This window comes from Lissotriton vulgaris, chromosome 5 (assembly GCF_964263255.1).
Source record: "Lissotriton vulgaris chromosome 5, aLisVul1.2, whole genome shotgun sequence".
Lineage (NCBI taxonomy): Eukaryota > Metazoa > Chordata > Amphibia > Caudata > Salamandridae > Lissotriton > Lissotriton vulgaris.
Window position 1 is genome coordinate 1,468,125,254 of NC_141693.1, and position 19,088 is coordinate 1,468,144,341.

Below are 19,088 nucleotides of genomic sequence, written 5' to 3' on the forward strand. Positions count from 1 at the left end.
GATCCTCTATCTGCAAATTTTGGGATTTCATCGGAAGGCGATGGAAAAGGCAACGTAGCGGGGAGATAAGAAACAGTGCCCAATTCCAGAGGGTAGGTGAGGGACGAGGGGGATATCCCCAGCCAATTTCCTCTATAGCTACCTAGGTAGCTTCACCGGCCTTCAGCCAAGTTGCTGGGGCTCCGCTGACCGTAGATTTCCATTGTTCCTCAGAAGTTGTTGAACCATCAGTTAAAATTGGATTGAGGGAATAGTAGAAATCAGAGGGACCTAATCTCCTCAACTCGTGACCGCAAATTATTTCATCAGTTTAGAGTCGGTACCTTACCAACCAAGGTCTTCACTTCCAAGTGGTCTGATTCATATGCCAGCAATAGTAAATGTCCATTTTGCCCAGATAGGGACGAATCTGTGGGCCATATCCCTTTCCATGTCCAGCGTATCACAACCCCAGGAGGGGGAGCATCCATTACCACGCGATTTTTAAACCGCACTACCATTACAACACGGGCTTTACAACGCAAGTCGTTACCACAACTTGCGCTGGAGGGAGCTCTAGGCTAAGGAATAGTAGATTTACTATTCCAACACATTCCCTACTGTACGTAGGCTGGTGTTGGAATAGTAAATCTTACTATTCCTAAATCCAGCACCCTACAGCGCAAGTCGTGTTAACGACTTGCGTTGTAAAGCCTGCGTTGTAATGGCACGCGGGGTAAAAGCCTGCATTGTGTTGGCATACAACCTCGAGGAGATACTGGCTTAAACCTTTATGTATTTCGATGGGGACCAGGGACAACAGCGAGGCGTTTTGATTATTCAAATCCCCTGTGGATGGCCCTTATGTGATTGCTATAGCCAAGTTTTTGGGCCGGGTGTGGGTGATTCGCTGGTCTGCAGGGAGGCGTCTGTAATTCCCCTCCCATACTTTTTCTCCCTTTTTTTATGTGTGTCACATGCTAGATATGCTTTTTAGCGTTTCTTGATGCTTTTTTTAATGGCAAACTGTTTTTGGTCCACCATAAATGTGGGTTTTAGTGCTGTATCAAAATATTTATAGTTTTAATGTGTATTTTAGGATTGATCCACAGTCACGTGTATTGGAATAGTGTAATGTAATGTTTGTTGATGATTTTTAGACCCTGTGTTATGTATTGTGCTGACTTTTGTGATTTTTCTTTTAAATCGAAATGAAGTTCAAATGAAAATGAAATAGAAATCAGAGGGCAACAGTCCATCGATCCCCATGGGTGTAGAAGGTCCGGGGGGGGGGGGGGGGGGGGGAGGGGCTGATTCCAGGGGAAAGAGCCAAAAAGGCAATCCCTAGCCAGGGAGCTCCCGGTCAGAGCTCCTCACATTTTGGCCATCTAGATACTGGTGGTAACTGACAGACTGACCCTGGGCTCTGCCTAACCAGGGCCAGTGCTATGCTGAAAACACTTAGTGTACCCTAGGTACGTAGGTGTTTTCACTGTATTCTAAGGGTTGGGGCACCCATGTGATTAACGTCCTCCCCATAGGGCCCTAGTACATATTAGGGCAGGGGGGTTGAAACTACCCATCAGTCCCTAGTATATAATAGGGCATGGCAGTTTAGAGGCCAGCAGACCTTTCTGCACTCGCATGTGTGCACTAATGAAGCCTGAGGTAATTTTAAAAGTTGCTGTGTGTGGCAGAACTGATTTTAAAAAGTAAATTGTTCCATACTGTTTGGGGCACTTAAAAATGGTAACCTACAATGTTTTGGTATATTAGATACTCCCAAGGCCTCCCTTAGGTGTCTCAGGGACGGGGGGTCAGGTATCTATAAGGTGGACCCTTATAAAATGAGTTTTATATCCTGGGTAAAGTGAAATTGCACATTTCGCTCCCCACATTGTGATAAAGTGCAGCCTAAAATCGACTTTGGTGGTAGGAGCACTGTGGAGGGAGGATCTGCAATATTTTTACATATTCAGAACCCCTACAGTCTCCCCTATGTGTTCCTAGGGTGGAGGTCCTGTAGATATATATATAGTGTACTAATAAAATATGTTTTTATAAGCCCTGGTGCCAGAAAAATGCCGCAAGTCACTTTTCCCATTGCAATCCCCATGCCATAGGTTAACATTGGAAAAAGGATGTAGTAACTGGATACAGAAAATCCATTAAACTAGGATTAAAGGAATCAGTAGAATGGCAATGATAAATCCAACAATATGGTATTGTTGAATGAATTGTAAAATTTACAGACAAGAAGTCATGACTTTGTCTGTAAGCCAAACTTCAACCATGTACTGGTCTGCCCAGATTGGTCAGAGATATGTGAGTGAGCCTGGCTTCTTTGAAGAGGTGATAAATGACCCCTGGGGCTAGGAAGCCTCTCAGGGAGGAGAGGTTGCTGGGCATAGAAATGCCAGAGCAGGGGAAGGGTGAGTCGTAAACCATGGACTTCAAGCGAAGAGGAGGACCCCTCCTCACCTCCAGCCGGGTGCTAGGATTAAGGAAGGAATGAGCAGACGCAAGAGGGAGAGGGAGAGACTATGGAGAATAGCCATCTTAGGCGTGTGTCTTGCCAGGTCGTCTCTCCCTGCTGAAAATTCTGGCATACTGAATTTTGAAAGAATAGTGCTTTCTGGGTTAGCATGTTGCCACACTCTGCAGGAAGTGGTCAGCCCTTTGGGTGGAACCCTGCAGCTCATTGAACAGCAGTGCCCTCCTGCTTGACCACAGAGAACACTGAATAAGTATCGGAGGGGGGCGGTGCCTCTCAGATCTGCTGCTTGCAACTTAAGAGAATCAGAAGGTGCTGCGCTGAAGAGTTTGATGTGTATTTCCAAAGGCCTGCAATCCGAAGTTTGCGCCTTTTTGCACCATTTGAAACTACATCACTGTGGATCAAACCTGCTTAAAAGGGACTAAAGAGTGGACTCCCTGCAAGCTACAGGTTAACAGAGCTCACCTGGACCATCACCACAAAGAATCCCCAGCCTGGAGCACTACCAGTGGATTTGGTAAGGGTTTTGTCCAAGTGGATTGCAGCAATTGAAGTCTCACACTTTCAAGGACCCTCTTGGAGATTCTAGAACCTTGGATTATGTGTTGGATACTTTGGGACCAGCAAGAAGAACTTCAGGAAGGAGTTTTAACTGTACCCAGCGTGCTGGAGGGGGCTGCACAAGACTGGTGAGAGATCCTCCAGAACAATTGCTAAAGGTGAACGTGTCCCTGTCAGAGGCAATGAAATTACCAAAAGGGGCACTGTTGGTTTCTAAGCACCAGAAAGTGACTAATCTTTAAAAAAAATCTTAAACAGATCGGCGGAGTTCCCATGGAGGCTGGGGGGCTTATGGACTGTCATGCATTCTATTGCTAACACCACTCCTCCCCATCAAATGTTAGGTTACCCAGTTGTGTTACTAAAACTGGGGGCACAGGGTACATCAGGAGGTAGTGCAATACTCAGAACCATAAATGCCTTCAAAGTGCTCAATCCATTTCTCAGGAGAGATATGGGAGGTAATGGCATGAGCTCCATGCCCGTTGAATAGATGGCAGTTAACTATCTCCCAAAACTGACTACTGTCTGCCTTAGTTGAGGTCTCCATCAAATCAGACCAAACATCCTCTCTGAGCTCCCTTTTCCTCCTCTCTTTTGCCTTGTTGTATAAAACACGTCTAGAAGGCATTGAATACTGGTCTTTAGGCTGGACTTTGAGCATGGACAATACCAATATATGAGCACCTGAAAAATCTTTGTTGAACCACCTAGGTTTGTTGCTGAGCACATGTTTGGGAAGAAAAAACAATCTAGCTTTAGTATCCACCACAATCTCATGATAAGCACTCAAGAAGCCATCATCAAACGAGTCACCCAAACACAGATTAACTACCTTGCCCTTAGTAACCACAAGCCTGTTCAGGAACTTTGGACCACTCTTTTCTTCTACCCGTGTTGATCACTTTGCCGTCAATCTACATTATGGTGCTTTGTAAAGAGGCTTGAACAAACAGATTATTAATGCAGATGAAAATGTAATAGTGGTCACTAAAACCAGAAATACACATCAAAGGGGTCTAACAGATTCCACAGAGATACAGATACAAAAATGAAATCTAGTGTGGAATTTCCACCACGCCCAACAAAAGTAGGGGAGAAACTACCATCTGGGTTTCAAAATAAATTGAGCCCAAAGCATGTTGCAGTAATTGGGACCAGTGGTTGCATTATAAAAATTCAACACCATAAAACCACCAGCCACTGGTGAGGAAAATAAAATGACTTGCACATTACAGCAAGTTGTGGACAAGTTCTCACATCTGCAATCAAGGAAGTGGGAGACCAGGGTTAACAAACCGCCTTTAGGATAGCCCTTTAAAGGGGGCACGGCGGGATTAAGGAAAGACTCATTAACATCTATAAAGAAAGATTCCTCTGTCTCCCATATATCCTGGAGGCAAATTATGGCTAACGTTTTGAGGTATACCAACCAAGAATATATATATATATTTATATCCAGGTGAAATATTTTGCTGTTTACTCCTGCGACATTCCAAGAGCCAATCTGGGGACACTAGCAGTAGTACTATGATTCAATAATGTTAGGTACCTAGCAATGCCAGCAGTACTAAATCCTTGTTCACACCAAAGGTAGCCTACCCGGAGGAATTTACATTCGAAATATTATTGATAGTATTAAACCATGTTGTGCTCATAAGACTATGAGCCTCATGTGTGGTTGTACCATGGAAACCATCCTTAATTAGCCCCCCATCAAAAGGGGGCAGTTTTGTTCCACCAAGTTAAGTATATCACACAGATCCACATCCCCAAATGTCCTAACTGGCATATCGCACAAACGTGCCCTCATATTAATAATACCCCCATTAGCATCATACGTCAAAGGATGTGTAGGCCCAAATCCGGAATTACCATGAATTCCAGACAACAAAGCCCCAGAATATGAGGGCTGGGCTAAAGTTCTGCAAGACCTGGTCACTTAAACTGGCCTTATTTTGGGGGAAGAGAGTGAATCCAGTACATCAGCACTCAGAGCCTCTAACCTATTTGATGTTTTTAAAACAAATTTGTTAACCTCAGGCTGTCTCCTATTCCTATTATATTAATGTCTGATACTCCCACTGGGCCAAGATGGAGCTGAGGCAAAGGTCGACTGATAGCAATAGCCCAAGAGTAGGGCCTGGACTGCAGATAAACGAGCCATCAAACTGTCAAGATTCAGAACTGTGGGGAAAACACCCATGCAAAATTGATGACAACACAATCCCCATCATGTGTTTTGGGAGAGGCTCCCGCCCTCTCAACCCTCCTAACCATAATTAACACACCGCCTGGATACCCCCTGGGCTGATAAGCCACGCTTTACAAATATTGATTGATTGATTAAATTAACCTATTTGCCAGTGAGCGGCCCTCATTTCACAGGAGGGACAGCCAATTGCTCACACTGTTCCTTAGAGTGTGATGATCTTCCCTAGATCCCTGTTTTAAAGCAGGAATACAAGTAAGTACCATAACATAAGGGGAGAAGGTAGGTGGGAGGTTTAAAGAAACATATGGAGGAAGTGGGCCATCCTTGCTTTTTAGAGCACCCACTCCTCCCATCCGGGAACTGACAACATTGGTAAGGGATGTACTTGCTTCCTCGGTCTCTCTTGATTGGGACAACCATTATATTTCTGCACTGATGGGGTCGCAGTGGGGGCATGCACAGTCAAATCACAGTTGTTTTCCTTTGCATGATTATCACTAGAGTTGGCATCACTTGAAGCCCCAGACAAGATTACATGGGTTGTTGGTCTTGTGCTTATGTTGAGCCCATCCTTGGGCATGACAGTTAAACATCCCACCCCACCCTTGCTACTTTTACCCAAATCATCCTCAATCTCAGTATGATGATCATACAGTGGACGGAGTTTGAGATCAAGTAGCTCACTCATTGGCCCACTAATGTTGTTCCAAATAGAGCTACCAGGGCTCAAGGGGCTAACAGCCCCAGACTGCTGGTTGGCATGGGTGGCATGTGAGTTATTAGTTCCCTCCTTTAATTTAGGAGCCCCCTTTCTACTCTTGGCCGTGGGACCATATTAAGGTGAGGGTATGTTTTGGATGACACCATTTTGTACACTCTTTACACTTGTGCTATCATGCTTACAACTGCCTCATTCCCCACAATAGGAGCACAAGCCCTAGTCGGAACAGGGCAAACATCTATAAGACTGCCACTGTGATGACCCCATGAAGTAGGTGGCAGAGATTAAAGTGGTAGAGAGGGTGGTGTTACTAGGAGAGTCACAGCTTCAGCTGTGAGAGAAACTCCTCTTTCCACCAATCGAATCTCCTTGGAGATGACATCAACCGCCCATACTAGGAAACTATCAATGGTAGTGCGAGTATGAACTTGAAGAGGCCCCGAGACCACTGGTGAAGCTTTCCCTTTACCTATTGTTTTGATCAAGTCTAGGTACAACTCCTACTGGGAAGAATATTTGTAATAGCCACAAACACTGTACCTTTATGCTGCATGATTACGCCAGGGTTGAACAGCGTCATTGAGGGCAACAGGAACCAGATTGCTGCCACAATATTCACAGGAGTTGATATTAAAAAAAAGCGCCTGATAGCTGTCACACAGAATGAGCTTACTGAAAAGATTTAGGTGATATTCAAAGATTGGAGGTCAGTACACTTTCCCAAGAGGGTGGCAAGGTTACATCCTTCGCCCCCTTGGCAGATCATTTCATCCCTATTTAAAGAATTTACCTGCCTGGTGGAGACTTCTGCACCTTCAAATGAACCGCCACTGTGGCAGCTCCTTTGAAAGAACTGTACGTTTTCAGAGGGGTCATGATGCTCCAAGCAGTTGCTCAGCAAGTTTTTTGGTTTTTCAAAAACAAAATCCCAAAGAATGTCTGATAAATGATGATTAACCCACTCTATCTCATTTATGGTGGCAGAACAGTCTTACTATCAGTAAAGTCTTACAAGCCAAGTTGTATTTCTCAGCCCTTTATGGTTCAGAATTGTGGAACTATGTTGACAATGTCATATTTGGAAACTTGGTCTTGAGATGGCTGAGGATGTGTAAGGTGCCCCCTTTGTCACTCTGATTCACTCCTGGCTGTGAAGTGATCCAGTGGGCCACCAACCTGAGTACATCTATCACTAAATACTCATTTGGGCTCATAAACACACTCACTCATGTTGATCAGTGAACACCACTGGAAACCATTTAGGCTACAATTGTACATTCGCTGCTTATCAATTCTTAAATCTATATATAATACGAAGCCCTTTCTAAGACAAATGGACCTATTTTAGTTGATTTTATTTAGTGAGCATGATCTAAGTCTCATTTACCTGATTTCTTTATTAAATAAATCACAGACTCTGGTAAGTTTTAAATGTGTATCTAAATTAATCATCAGAGCAAAACGAATTACATTGTTAACTCCATCATTCTGAAGAGGTAAGATTCGTTACCTAAATTAAAATTAAGATTTTCAATGGCAAGTACCTCAGGAAAAGAAAGGATAGAGAGAAAGGTACACTGACACAATACACAGATTTATATTTACCTAGGATTGTGCAAAAAGCAGACCCCTCTAGCAAAGAGTTAATGGGACCCTTAGAAAGTTCAGGTGACAGGTACTTCAGGATATGACAGGACAGAAGAGATGACCTCTTCTGGATTTGACGCCTACGTCTCACCCCTCTCTGATACTAACTTCCTCCTCGGTTCTTCCGCGATCTTTTTCTAATTCTATTTACTCTTCGGTGCTCCAGAGTTGTTTCTCCTGCGCATGCACCAACCTCACGTGGGTGTCAGACCCTAGTGTCTCTAGCAGGCCCAAAAACGAACTAATAGAGAGGTCAAAAAGACAAAGTATTAAATTCAAATAAAATTATTTCACTGTATACCACCTATCTCTACTCTAATCCAATTTACTTAGAAAGTCTATTTATGCATTTGCAATTAATATAGAACACAATTTAGTTTCAGCGAAGCAGATGCTTAGCATGTGAGTTCTTAAGCGCCCATTTTAGATGCTATTGCGCAGAAGCAGAGTTATCCCTCCAAGCATTAAGACGTCATGCAGCTTACGCATGCACAGTTTATTTTCACGCGTTAGCAGCCATCTTTAATTGAACTCGGGTTACTTTTTAGTAAAACACATAGGCAAGTTTCCCCCTTTTCTAGAAAATATGAATGTCGTGTAAAATGAATATTACAAACTTTATTAATGTTTCATTACAAGATTATATGAGAGGATTACATCCGAGCAAGTCTCTAGTTCACGAATCCTTGCTCCATCAGTAGCCAAAGCCGACAAAGGGTTATTTTTCAAAGGAGGGAGACCTCAAAAACATATTTAAGTTAAATGACCCAGCAGCACATTATCACACTGATTTTCTCTGTTAAAACATTCAAGGAACTTCAAAAACAATTTAGGTCAGACTGAACACTTACAAACCAAGAGCTTGTTTCTGAACTTCTGATGTAGTACCTAGCAAATGCTTTAACAATTAAGTGGGCAACCGGAAATCATTGATTCCTTAAGTGTATATTTTGGAATAGTATTGAGGAAGCAGAAGTGCATTTTGTTCTCTTTTGTGCTGCTTAAACTTCTTTTTGAAAACTCTGGGTTTTATTTTTCCTACAGGGGTTAAAAATTAACGACTGAAAGCTGTAATTTTAGCTGCAATATTTGACCTACACTCCCTTAACTGTTGCCATATCGACATTTTGCTATTTTCTTCGGAACAAGTAAAGGAAATTTGCAAACTTAGACACCTTTTAGTAAACTTTTTAAACAGAGGTGTATTATTGTATCTTTGAAACAAGACCTTGCCTGCCTTTTCACTCATAAAATCATGCTTCTGCTTCTAATTTGAAAAATGAATTTCAAAGCGGATGGTATTAGTATGTTTTGATAATGTATATAAATAGATTGCTTGATTGCGACATTTGAGAGTTATTATTCCCACCTGCCAATATTCATTATCCGCAACACTCTTCTGAGTGGTCTACACTTTGCAATCACATGTCCTCTGCAATGCTGAGTCTTGTGATTACCATTTTTCAATGCATATTAGACCACGAGCCTCCAGTCTTTCGTCTTGGGCTTCAACCTCTCCTTGGGCCTGCTCTGTTTCTGATCATCAATCTCCCTCTTCCCTCTAGGAGATGCTGGCCCTTGGCTGTGGCAACTTCTTTGGATCCTTCTTTTTGATCCACGTGATCTCTTGTGCCTTATCTGTCACGCTAGCCGTGGATGGTGCAGGAGGGAAATCTCAGGTAAGCAATGGCAGGGCATCTAATTGGTACACCAATTGTCAATTGAATCAGTATTTGTATTGCTTTTAACTTGGCAAAATCCGAGTCCTCATTATCAGTTGTATCTCAACAGCTTTTATATGGTAGAGGTAGAGACATGCTTCATTGAACATTTCAAGGCCACTAAAGTGGGACTCAGCCTAATTCAAATGAAGCAAAAAAGGCCGGGAGTAGGATTGAGAGGGGACTAATTGCTATTTCTAAGGACTCTACTTTGGGACTACATGAGACACAATCATGTGTGAGCTCTGTGTTGTGGGGATTTATGAAACTAAAAAGAAGTGTAAAGGCCAGCGTTGGAGTAGATGAATCACCATTGACGTGTAAGATGCCAGTGGAGTGTAAGTGAGCATGCCCCAGCTAAAATGGATGAGATCTGTAGAGTGAGAATGAGATAGTCTCTACTGAAGTGGATTTCATCTGTGATGAAGGAGTGAGAATAATTCCACAGAAGTACAGGAAGCTTATGAATGCCAAAATGAGCAAGACTAAGAACATCATGTGCCAATTGCTAGGAGATTGGCAAGCTTCCTTTCCTGTATAAGAGGGCCTTAGGGTTGGAACAAGTGTGATTCAATGTATTCCATTCAATGACCTTCGTGATGTACAGCATAGAAGCGTAACTAGTCATCATACTTTTTGAATGGGTCTGACAGTGTAGAAAAAATCCCTTTTCTTTACCCAGTCATGCATCACTAACAATCACCTACATTCAGCACTCCAGAGTGTTTCTTTATTTGATGACATCTGCTTGGGTTTTACGATCTATTGTGATATCATTCACTGGATGGCCCCTCTAAGGGATGTGTATTTTTTGTCTGTGAGAATTGAATCTCCGCTCTGAATCTGTTTTATTAACAAAGCGGTGCTAGCTTTTTGGGGGGAGCTAGACCATCATCAAAGGACCAACGCACTTAGGCGGCTGTGGGCTGTATTCTAATAAAGCATCGTTTGAGAGCTTCAAAATGGCTATATGTCTGGAGGGAAAAGTCCCCTGAAAGGTATATAGTTGTATCCCTGCCCTGAGTGCCCAGCGGCATGTGAATCTAGTATCCTGACTTTTATTTTGACCTTGGTAGCATGGTAACCTAGCATGTGCACAGAGGCCTAGGCCTGTCCCTGGAAATGTGAAGTCGAGGACCTGCCCTGTGACCTGGTGGGCTGCACCAAGCGTGCCCTCCTATTAAGCAGAGGACGGCTGTCCTGGGTGTTGCACATCAAGTGGTGGTGGTCGCGTGCCATGTATTTTATTGATAGTGGAAGAGAACTTTTATCTGTGTTAGTGGGATTGCGACCTACTGGCCCCTCTGGTGTAAAGTTCCACTACTATGTGAAAAGCAGAACTTTTTGCTGCCATCCTGTGTGTGTACAATGAGACTTTGATACATATGTGTGGGTGAGTCTGAGTACTGAAGCCAGTGGGATCTATTTTGATGCCTCCTAAAAGATGGAGAACGAGGACAGCTTTCCCCAGACATTCCTGTGGCTGGAGGCTGAAGAGCTAGACAGTGAAGTGAATGAGGATGAAGACAGGGCTACCTTTAAAGATTCACTGAGGACCACTGCCATTTGGTAAATGGTAAGGGTGAAGGGTTTGAATGTTGTTTCTGTTATTCAAGGTGAGGACGTTTCTAGGCCAGGCCTGTTCTTTTGTCTGTCCCTGATCACTGCCTCATGAATGCTGATGACAACTAGGTGCAGAAACCTCCACGATCGTTAGGCCCATGAAATGGGGGCTGCTGCTTGGAGACAGCCTCAGTGCTGCCTTCTTTGAAAAGCATCAATGTATACAAAGGCTGTGTGTGGAGATCAGCCTTTAACCCGTTCGATGCTGATGACGGAACTGCTCCGTCATCAGCTGCGGTTGGGCTGTGCTGATGACAGAGCGGTTCCGTCATGGCCCGACCGCCGCGCCTGCGCGGCGCTGATTTTGCGCCTGCGCGGCGCGTTCTATTGAGTGGGGCGGGCCATGACGGAACCGCTCCGTCACGAGCACAGCCCAACCGCGGCTGGTAACGGAGCGGTTCTGTCACCAGCATGCGGCTGCCGCGCGGCCGCCCCGCCCTGTTAGCGCTGCGGCAGAATAGCCACTGCAGCGAACGAGTTAAAGAATTAACCCAAATCGGTTCTGAAATGTGAGACGTGGATCCACAGCCCCTCCCTGGGAAATGTGTATAAAAATGGTACCTAAACCATCCCACGTGGTTCTAGTCTCAAGTTATTCTTGACCAAGGATTTCAATGCTCTGCAGAATACTCAAAGAGCTTTTGTGTAACCATGGCTATTCCCTGCCTGATAGCTAGTCTCCCAAAGATGAAAGGACAGCACCTGAAGTCTAAACTTTCCGGTGAAGTAGCTGAGGGTCTGTCTAGTGCCAAGAAGCCTAGCTCTCTATTGAGAGATAGACGGGGAGTGCCTGGCACTGCAGGAAAACAGGCTTCACAGGAGGAAAAGCCCACCATGTTCCCAGCATGAGTAACAGTCAGAGAAGGTGCATTGCAATGGAAAGGAAAACCAGGTGCAACACTTAATTAGAGTGGGTCTTCTGGTCTCTTTTCATAGTTATTGCTAAGAAATGCTCCCGAAATATCACCAGATTGAGTGTCGCCCTGTCCACTAAGAGCAGTTGTGGGATGTGAGATGCAAGATGGAAACTGAGGCTGCTCCTGGCATCGTCAGATGGAAAACACGTCACAGCTGAGTGGAGCCTAGCCAGTTTTGGAGGCCACTGCTATGTGTTGCCTAAGAGGCCACGCCTTCTGAAAAAGGTCATTTCTTGACCCCTGGACCTTCTGTACTGTAATTTCCCAACAATGCTGATGTGTCACCACTCAGTGGAGTCAGGTGGCCTGTGAGGCCAAAACTAGTAGAGAAGGTGACCTCTGGATCTGCTGGGTTGCAATCATCTATTAACATGACCCTCATATCAAACGACCTGCAGGATTAGCATTCATATACAGCCAGGAATCAACCGCACCCAGAGCAAATGACTGAGATGTGCTCTAAAGAAATCAAATAGCGAGGGAGACACTATCTGCCTAGCGTTACCCTGGGCTAAGAACTATTGAGTGAGTTGAGCATCTCATTTCTGCCTAATTCCTGCTTCTGGCACAGAATATGGGGGAACTGTAATTACTACGGTCACCCAAGTTGGGAGAGAGTATTGGAGCGGATGGTGTAGTACACGGAGAAGGCCACCAGTGATACATACCTGTATTGGATACCCTATTTGTAATGTGTAGTATTTCGTTTTGCAGTCATTAAACTACTTGCATTTACAAAAAGACAAGCACTGGCCTGAACATTACATTATTGTGTCTGTTGGTTGATGTGGAATTCTGATCTCTTGGCCCCCACACTAGCTCTATGAGAAGTGCTGGACTCTTCACCCTCGTTACCCCGAGAGTCAAGAGTGGAAAGAGTTGCAATTGGACCGGTGTGCAGAGTCATAGTAAGAGGACCCCAGGATACCAGTAGCAACTTACCTCAACAACCAAAGCCGAGGCCCAGTCGCCCCTGTCTGCTCTGTGGACCCCCGAAGGGGTATGACACTACACATCTGGCTTCACCTAGCAACCGTTTTATGGATAATCCATAGTGCACACTTTGATCAGGAGAAATTTTTATATTTTACATGTGTCCTTTTTTATGACAAAGAGCATGACTATATCCCAGTTGAGATGGGCTGTAATGTCAGTAAGGCCTGTCTAGTTGTGATCTAATGCTTGTCTGTACCTTGTATCTCAACCTGTCTCTGAACCATCAGTGTCTGTGTGTTTCAGATCTCGAGTTTCTTGGTAATGATGGTTGTGATGATCACGATGCTGACGTTGGGAACCTACCTGAACCCTTTGCCCAAGGTAAGGAGCTAACATGATAGAACTGTTGGAAAAAAGGGGGATGGGCTTTTAGTTACATACTATACAGAATTGTCAGACATTTCATCTTTACAGAATATAGCTCCTGGCTGCACATCAAGCTTCTTTTCATTGTGTGTGTGTTTCAACAGTCTGTGTTGGGGGCCCTGATTGCCGTGAACTTGAAAAACTCCCTCAAGCAGCTGGCGGACCCATTCTATCTGTGGAAGAAAAGCCGCTTGGACTGCGTGAGTACCTGCTTGTGTCATCCGGGGATGGGTCAGGTGAAGAGAGTGGAGAACACTATTTAAAGGGTGAGAGAGTGTTGGAGAGTAAGGAGCAGCAGTATTTCTAACTCGATGGAAGAGCATAGGAGATCTGGAGCCAGCCCTGCATTTCAATCCATCATTTCCAGGGGGCATGATTCAGATCAGCCTTAAATGCGCTTGTAAGCATTATCAGTTACAGTCCAGGTGGACAACTGGCACCCACACTTACCTGCTCCCACTGGCACCTGCACTTACCTGCTCCCACTGGCACCTGCACTTACCTGCTCCCACTGGCACCTGCACTTACCTGCTCCCACTGGCACCTGCACTTACCTGCTCCCACACTTACCTGCTCCCACTGGCACCTGCACTTACCTGCTCCCACTGGCACCTGCATTTACCTGCTCCCACTGGCACCGGCACTTGCCTACTCCCACTGGCACCTGCAGTAACCTGCTCCCACTGGCACCTGCAGTAACCTGCTCCCACTGGCACCTGCACTTACCTGCTCCCACTGGCACCTGCACTTACCTGCTCCCACTGGCACCTGCACTTACCTGCTCCCACTGGCACTTGCACTTACCTGCTCCCAGTGGCATCTGCAGTAACCTGCTCCCAGTGGCACCTGCACTTGCCTGCTCCCACTGGCACCTGCAGTAACCTGCTCCCAGTGGCACCTGCACTTACCTGCTCCCAGTGGCACCTGCACTTACCTGCTCCCACTGGCACCTGCACTTACCTGCTCCAAATGGCACCTGCACTTACCTGCTCCCAGTGGCATCTGCACTTACCTTCTCCCACTGGCACCTGCACTTACCTGCTCCAAATGGCACCTGCACTTACCTGCTCCCAGTGGCATCTGCACTTACCTTCTCCCACTGGCACCTGCACTTACCTGCTCCCACTGGCACCTGCACTTACCTGCTCCCACTGGCACCTGCACTTACTTGCTCCCAGTGGCAACTGCATTTACTTGCTCCCAGTGGCACCTGCACTTACCTGCTCCCCCTGGCACCTGCACTTACTTGCTCCCATTGGCACCTGCACTTACCTGCTCCCAGTGGCACCTGCACGTGCCTGCTCCCAGTGGCACCTGCACTTATCTGCTCCCAGGCATGCAAATTAGCCTTGTATAAGTCGCCAGTTGTAATCACGAATCAGCCTAAATTAAAATAATTATAATTAATGCTCATAGAGCCAGGCGCTGGCTGCTCACAAACTGGAAAGGTATCAATGGCAAAGACCTGGATATCAACAAGCAGTGTGCTTGTTTCTGCGGAAGGTCACAAACTAATCAGGTATGGCGTGCTGAGGGAAAAAGCCAATTTAAAGCAGGGTGCAAAACTCGACCACTGGCTCTGAGCGAGACGGTTGTGTGCGCGGTGCCCTGGGGGGACTGATTGTGGGCTGCCTCTGCTCGGGATGCTCGGGATACTAGACCCAAACCAACACGCATACCCACTGACTTCATTATGGGACTCTTACAGATAGCTCTGCTACACAACTACTTCCTATACATACCTTCTATCTTCAGAATAAGGGCGTTTCGGGGGGCGCTTGCTTTGCCCCCTATTTTGCAATTTTGTGTGTCAAAAATCTGGAGAAAAACCCAATACTCTCAAACGACAACCCATTCCATAACCAGATCACATTCTGGCGTCGCTATATAGCCGATATCTAAAAATATTGAGCTGGGGTTCTTCAACCTACAAAAGTTTGAAGACCTCTGCTCTGGCGTAGATGAATGGATGGATAGAGAGCAGAGTGGATGGATGGATAGGAATGTGGGGATGGATGACACAGTAGATGGATCTATGGGTGGCGGAGTGGATGGATCGATGGATGGCAAGAGTAGATGGATGGCAGAATGAATGGATGATGAAAGGATGGCAAATTTTCTTGTAACAAATAAGTCTTGTGTTGTGCATATTTTGAGCAGAGCAGCCTCCAGATGTCTGAGTGAATTCAGATTGTAGGAAGCTATTTATGACGGGGAACGATTGAGAGCTCTGTAGTTGAGGCTGAAGGCAGTGCGAGTTCCTCACAGTGCCTCTCAGTGGGTCCTAGAGGTGTGTAAGCTACATGCACATACAATCCTGGGCCTCTCTGTAACGTGCACAGAGCAAAAGTTGTCTATGTGCCAGTGGTAATTGTGGGAAAGAGTGAGCTAGACAGATGGAGGATTTAGGAAAGAAGAAGGGCGAAAAAAAGGGCATAAGTGTTTAACAGAGAGTCTGTAGAAGAAAGTAGTATAAAATGAGAGCACGAGTGTCTGCGACACCTGAAGGCCACTATCCCTTTCACAGACCATGTTAATGTTTAAGTAATTATTCATTTATCTCATACAGCTAACAAACAGTCACCAAGCCAATAGGGCTGGCTTGTTTTAGACATAGGTGTTTGTTGTGTGGCAGGCCTGGGTGCAATAACAAAAAACTTAACAGAGAGGCACCAAAATACTGGTCAGCTTGCTCGCTATGTGAAGCACAGGATTTGAGTTTACATGTTGTTTGTCATGCCCCTAGTTACAGCATGAGAGATTTCGGTGAGCCCTGTGAATATTATTGAAAGACTACATTTCCTTTTTTAATTAGCTTACTAATGAAGGTATCCTGTTTCCAAAGACTCCAGTTTTAACTAATATGGGATCTGAAGCGGAGAATTAGGAAATTGTTTGCCCAGAACCACATAACTGAAATGAGGAAGATGGGTCTAAATCTTAGTATTCCTTGTTGTTCCACAATTGATGACTCAACTACAAATCCATATCTCCTTGCCGTTGCACAACTTAAATCCTTGGGTTGCCCACAGTAATGTAACGAGGGGATTCATTAGTCCAGTCTAAGTATGAGCGGAAAATCCGTTCCGCTCGCGGATTTTGCGAATTTTCGGTAAATTCGCGGTCCGCGAACTCCCGCGAATTTACCGAGAATTCGCAAATCCGCGAGCGGCGGATTTTTCCGGGGGCAAAAGTTGAAGCCTGGCCTGTTGTAACTATTTTACGATGGCGCCGGCAAGCTGCCAGCGCCATCCTAAAATAGTTACTAAGTTAGCTTCAACAGGAAGCTCTAATAGATAAAATAAAGCGGGTGCTCGATTTTATCTATTCGAGCTTCCTGTTGAAGCTAATTTAGTAAGTATTTTAGGATGGCGCTGGCAGCTTGCCGGCGCCATCCTAAAATATTTACCATGCCCTTCCTGTGACTCATTCATCAGCCCAAAAACAATCGTGAGCGTCGTCGAGGCAGGTGTGCCTTCTTCACAAATCTACCGTGGAAAATCAGCTGTGATGCTGGATAGAGGCTTTTGCATCCGTGACTTTCACGAGCGCAATACCCGTGCTGTTTCTGTGACCAGGAGCTTATTTCTCTTCATCTGCTGAACTGATCTTTCTCTGACCTTTTATACACACAAGAAGCATGTGCACCCGCATGGAAGCCCCGCCCCAAATCCGCAGATCCGCAAATCCGCAAAATCTGTGGATTTTGCAGATCCACGATCCGCAAATCCGCAAAATCCGCGGATCGTGGATCCGCAAAATCCGCCCATGGTTAGTCCAGTCATATGGGATCATGTCTGTGACTACAGAAACAGAAAGAGGGGCGTAAGAAATTGGATTATTAATTGAAGTGGGTGACTATCCACCTCAAGGAAGAAGCAAAACCCTTGAAAGGGTGAACCCTCAAAGTCACTAAATTAATCTGAGCTCAAACCCCTGGTAGCCATGGCACAGAGCGGACAAGGTTTATTTAGGGCACTGTGTACATTATTTATAAAATATCAAAACAGTTATGAAGTCTGAATACAAAAAATAAGATCTGAAACCAAGTGTAAATGACTCCTGGACATGCCCTAACCAATGGGATAAACATTCCCGGGGCCAGCCTTACCCACTTTGACCATTTTCAAGATGGCAGAAATCTTCGGTCACATTAATCTTGGTCTCTGAAGGCTGGGGTGTGTATGGGAAGTGTATTATGGAAACCCAGCTGTCCTCCCACATGTAACACTGATATCCAGTTTGGAGCAGTTCCTCTACCCCCAATACATCAGTGTTTTGCAGCAGCCAGACTGTACACAGGCAGTAGATACACAACAATTGTTTTGGCACTCTGCTTCCCGTCCGCTGACGTGTGCAACAAGTGTTATACATACAAAACCTAGCAAATCTGTCAAGCAGGATTTAGCACTCCATCATCATTTGACACTGTAATGTCAAAATAAGCCAAGTGTGATTGAAGCCTGCCTGGCTTTTGGACAAATGAAGGCTCCTATCCATATACTGACTGGATTGCGTGCGATTACTATGCCGCTTTAAGACTGTTAGAAAACTGTATCGGTGTCTTATTTATACTACCTCTTTGAAATACTATGTGTTGCCTGAGGATCACAACATATGTCATATATCGAAAGCCCTGAAGAAGTCTCTTAATGAGACGAAACGCGTTGGCTATGATGAATTCGTCTGTGGGAGAAGTTTCTGTTATGTGAATAATAAAAGAATTTTGGAACAAGAAAGACATCTATTGAATATGTAAGCCTTCTTTCCTTATGTGCAATTGTTCTTACAATATTTACGTGAATTGGACTATAATAAGAAGTATTAATTTGTCTATAGAGTGCTGAAACATCTTTTGCTGTTGTATTGAATTTGTAGGATTAGTTCCTACATTGTGGGGAGTATAGGCGGAAGTACTCCTTGTTTTCGTGCACCTTCAATTAAACTAGGGGACACTGTTCATCTGTTTGGTGTGGATTTTATTAGCTTCTGCCCTCTGCTCTTTTGCTTGTTATCATTTGACACTGTAATGTCAAAACAAGCCAAGTGTGATTGAAGCCTGCCTGGCTTTGGGACAAATGAAGGCTCCTATCCAGGTGTCAACTAAAATTAGATTGCGACACGGGAGGCCTCTTTGAAGTGTGCTTCACGTGTAATATTTAAAACCCATGCAGACTTGTCAAACAAGGTTTGACACTATAATGTCTAAAAAGATGCTCACAGCCCCACCCTGCCCCTTATTTTGTCAGGTTCAGAAGTGTGATCTCTGCTCATTAAGGTCAGCCTATTGTTTCCTCCTGGGAGGCATTTCCCACTCATTCACAAACGCAAATGAACTTCCAGTGGTTTTAGGCAGGGAAACTTTCTAAAAGTACTTTTTTCTTAATATTTATTAAAAACCTCACCACAAGATTGGATTTTTAATAAGTTTTACAAATTTTTGTTTGATTATCTAGCTATTTCCTGACCGAAATTAGCATTATTAAATGTAATAGTTTAACCACGCTTTCCTTTAGAACAGCCAGCCTTGCTTAAGTAAACATAGCTTTTGGGAGGCTGTTTAACTACAAGGACATTTTTAACATTAAATCTCTGAATTTCCTACTTTTAAATACTATGCACCCTACTTTATGGGCATTAAGGCCTACACAGGGGTGACTAATAAATATTTAAAAGAAAGGTTTGATCTGTCAAAAGGTGTTATTTTGACAGGTTGGGTTTGCCGTTTACAACAGTAAGAGGCAGGCTACACATGGTAGGACTACAGTCAAGTTTGCACTGTGTCTGTAGTTGATGGCATAATGGGTGCTACAGTCCACTAGTGATATTTAGCTTACAGGCCCTC

The 19,088-nt window shown here is 44.7% G+C and overlaps 1 protein-coding gene across 1 annotated transcript in view; it reads left to right on the forward strand.

Annotated features, from left to right (window-relative positions):
• Window positions 1–19,088, forward strand: part of SLC26A9 (solute carrier family 26 member 9) — a 196,847-nt gene that overhangs the window by 141,845 nt on the left and 35,914 nt on the right. Inside the window, exons 11-13 of the mRNA XM_086923425.1 lie at window positions 9,186–9,299; window positions 13,121–13,198; window positions 13,348–13,443. Of these exons, the coding sequence (XP_086779551.1) occupies window positions 9,186–9,299; window positions 13,121–13,198; window positions 13,348–13,443 (288 nt within the window). The remainder of the gene's footprint in view (window positions 1–9,185; window positions 9,300–13,120; window positions 13,199–13,347; window positions 13,444–19,088) is intronic.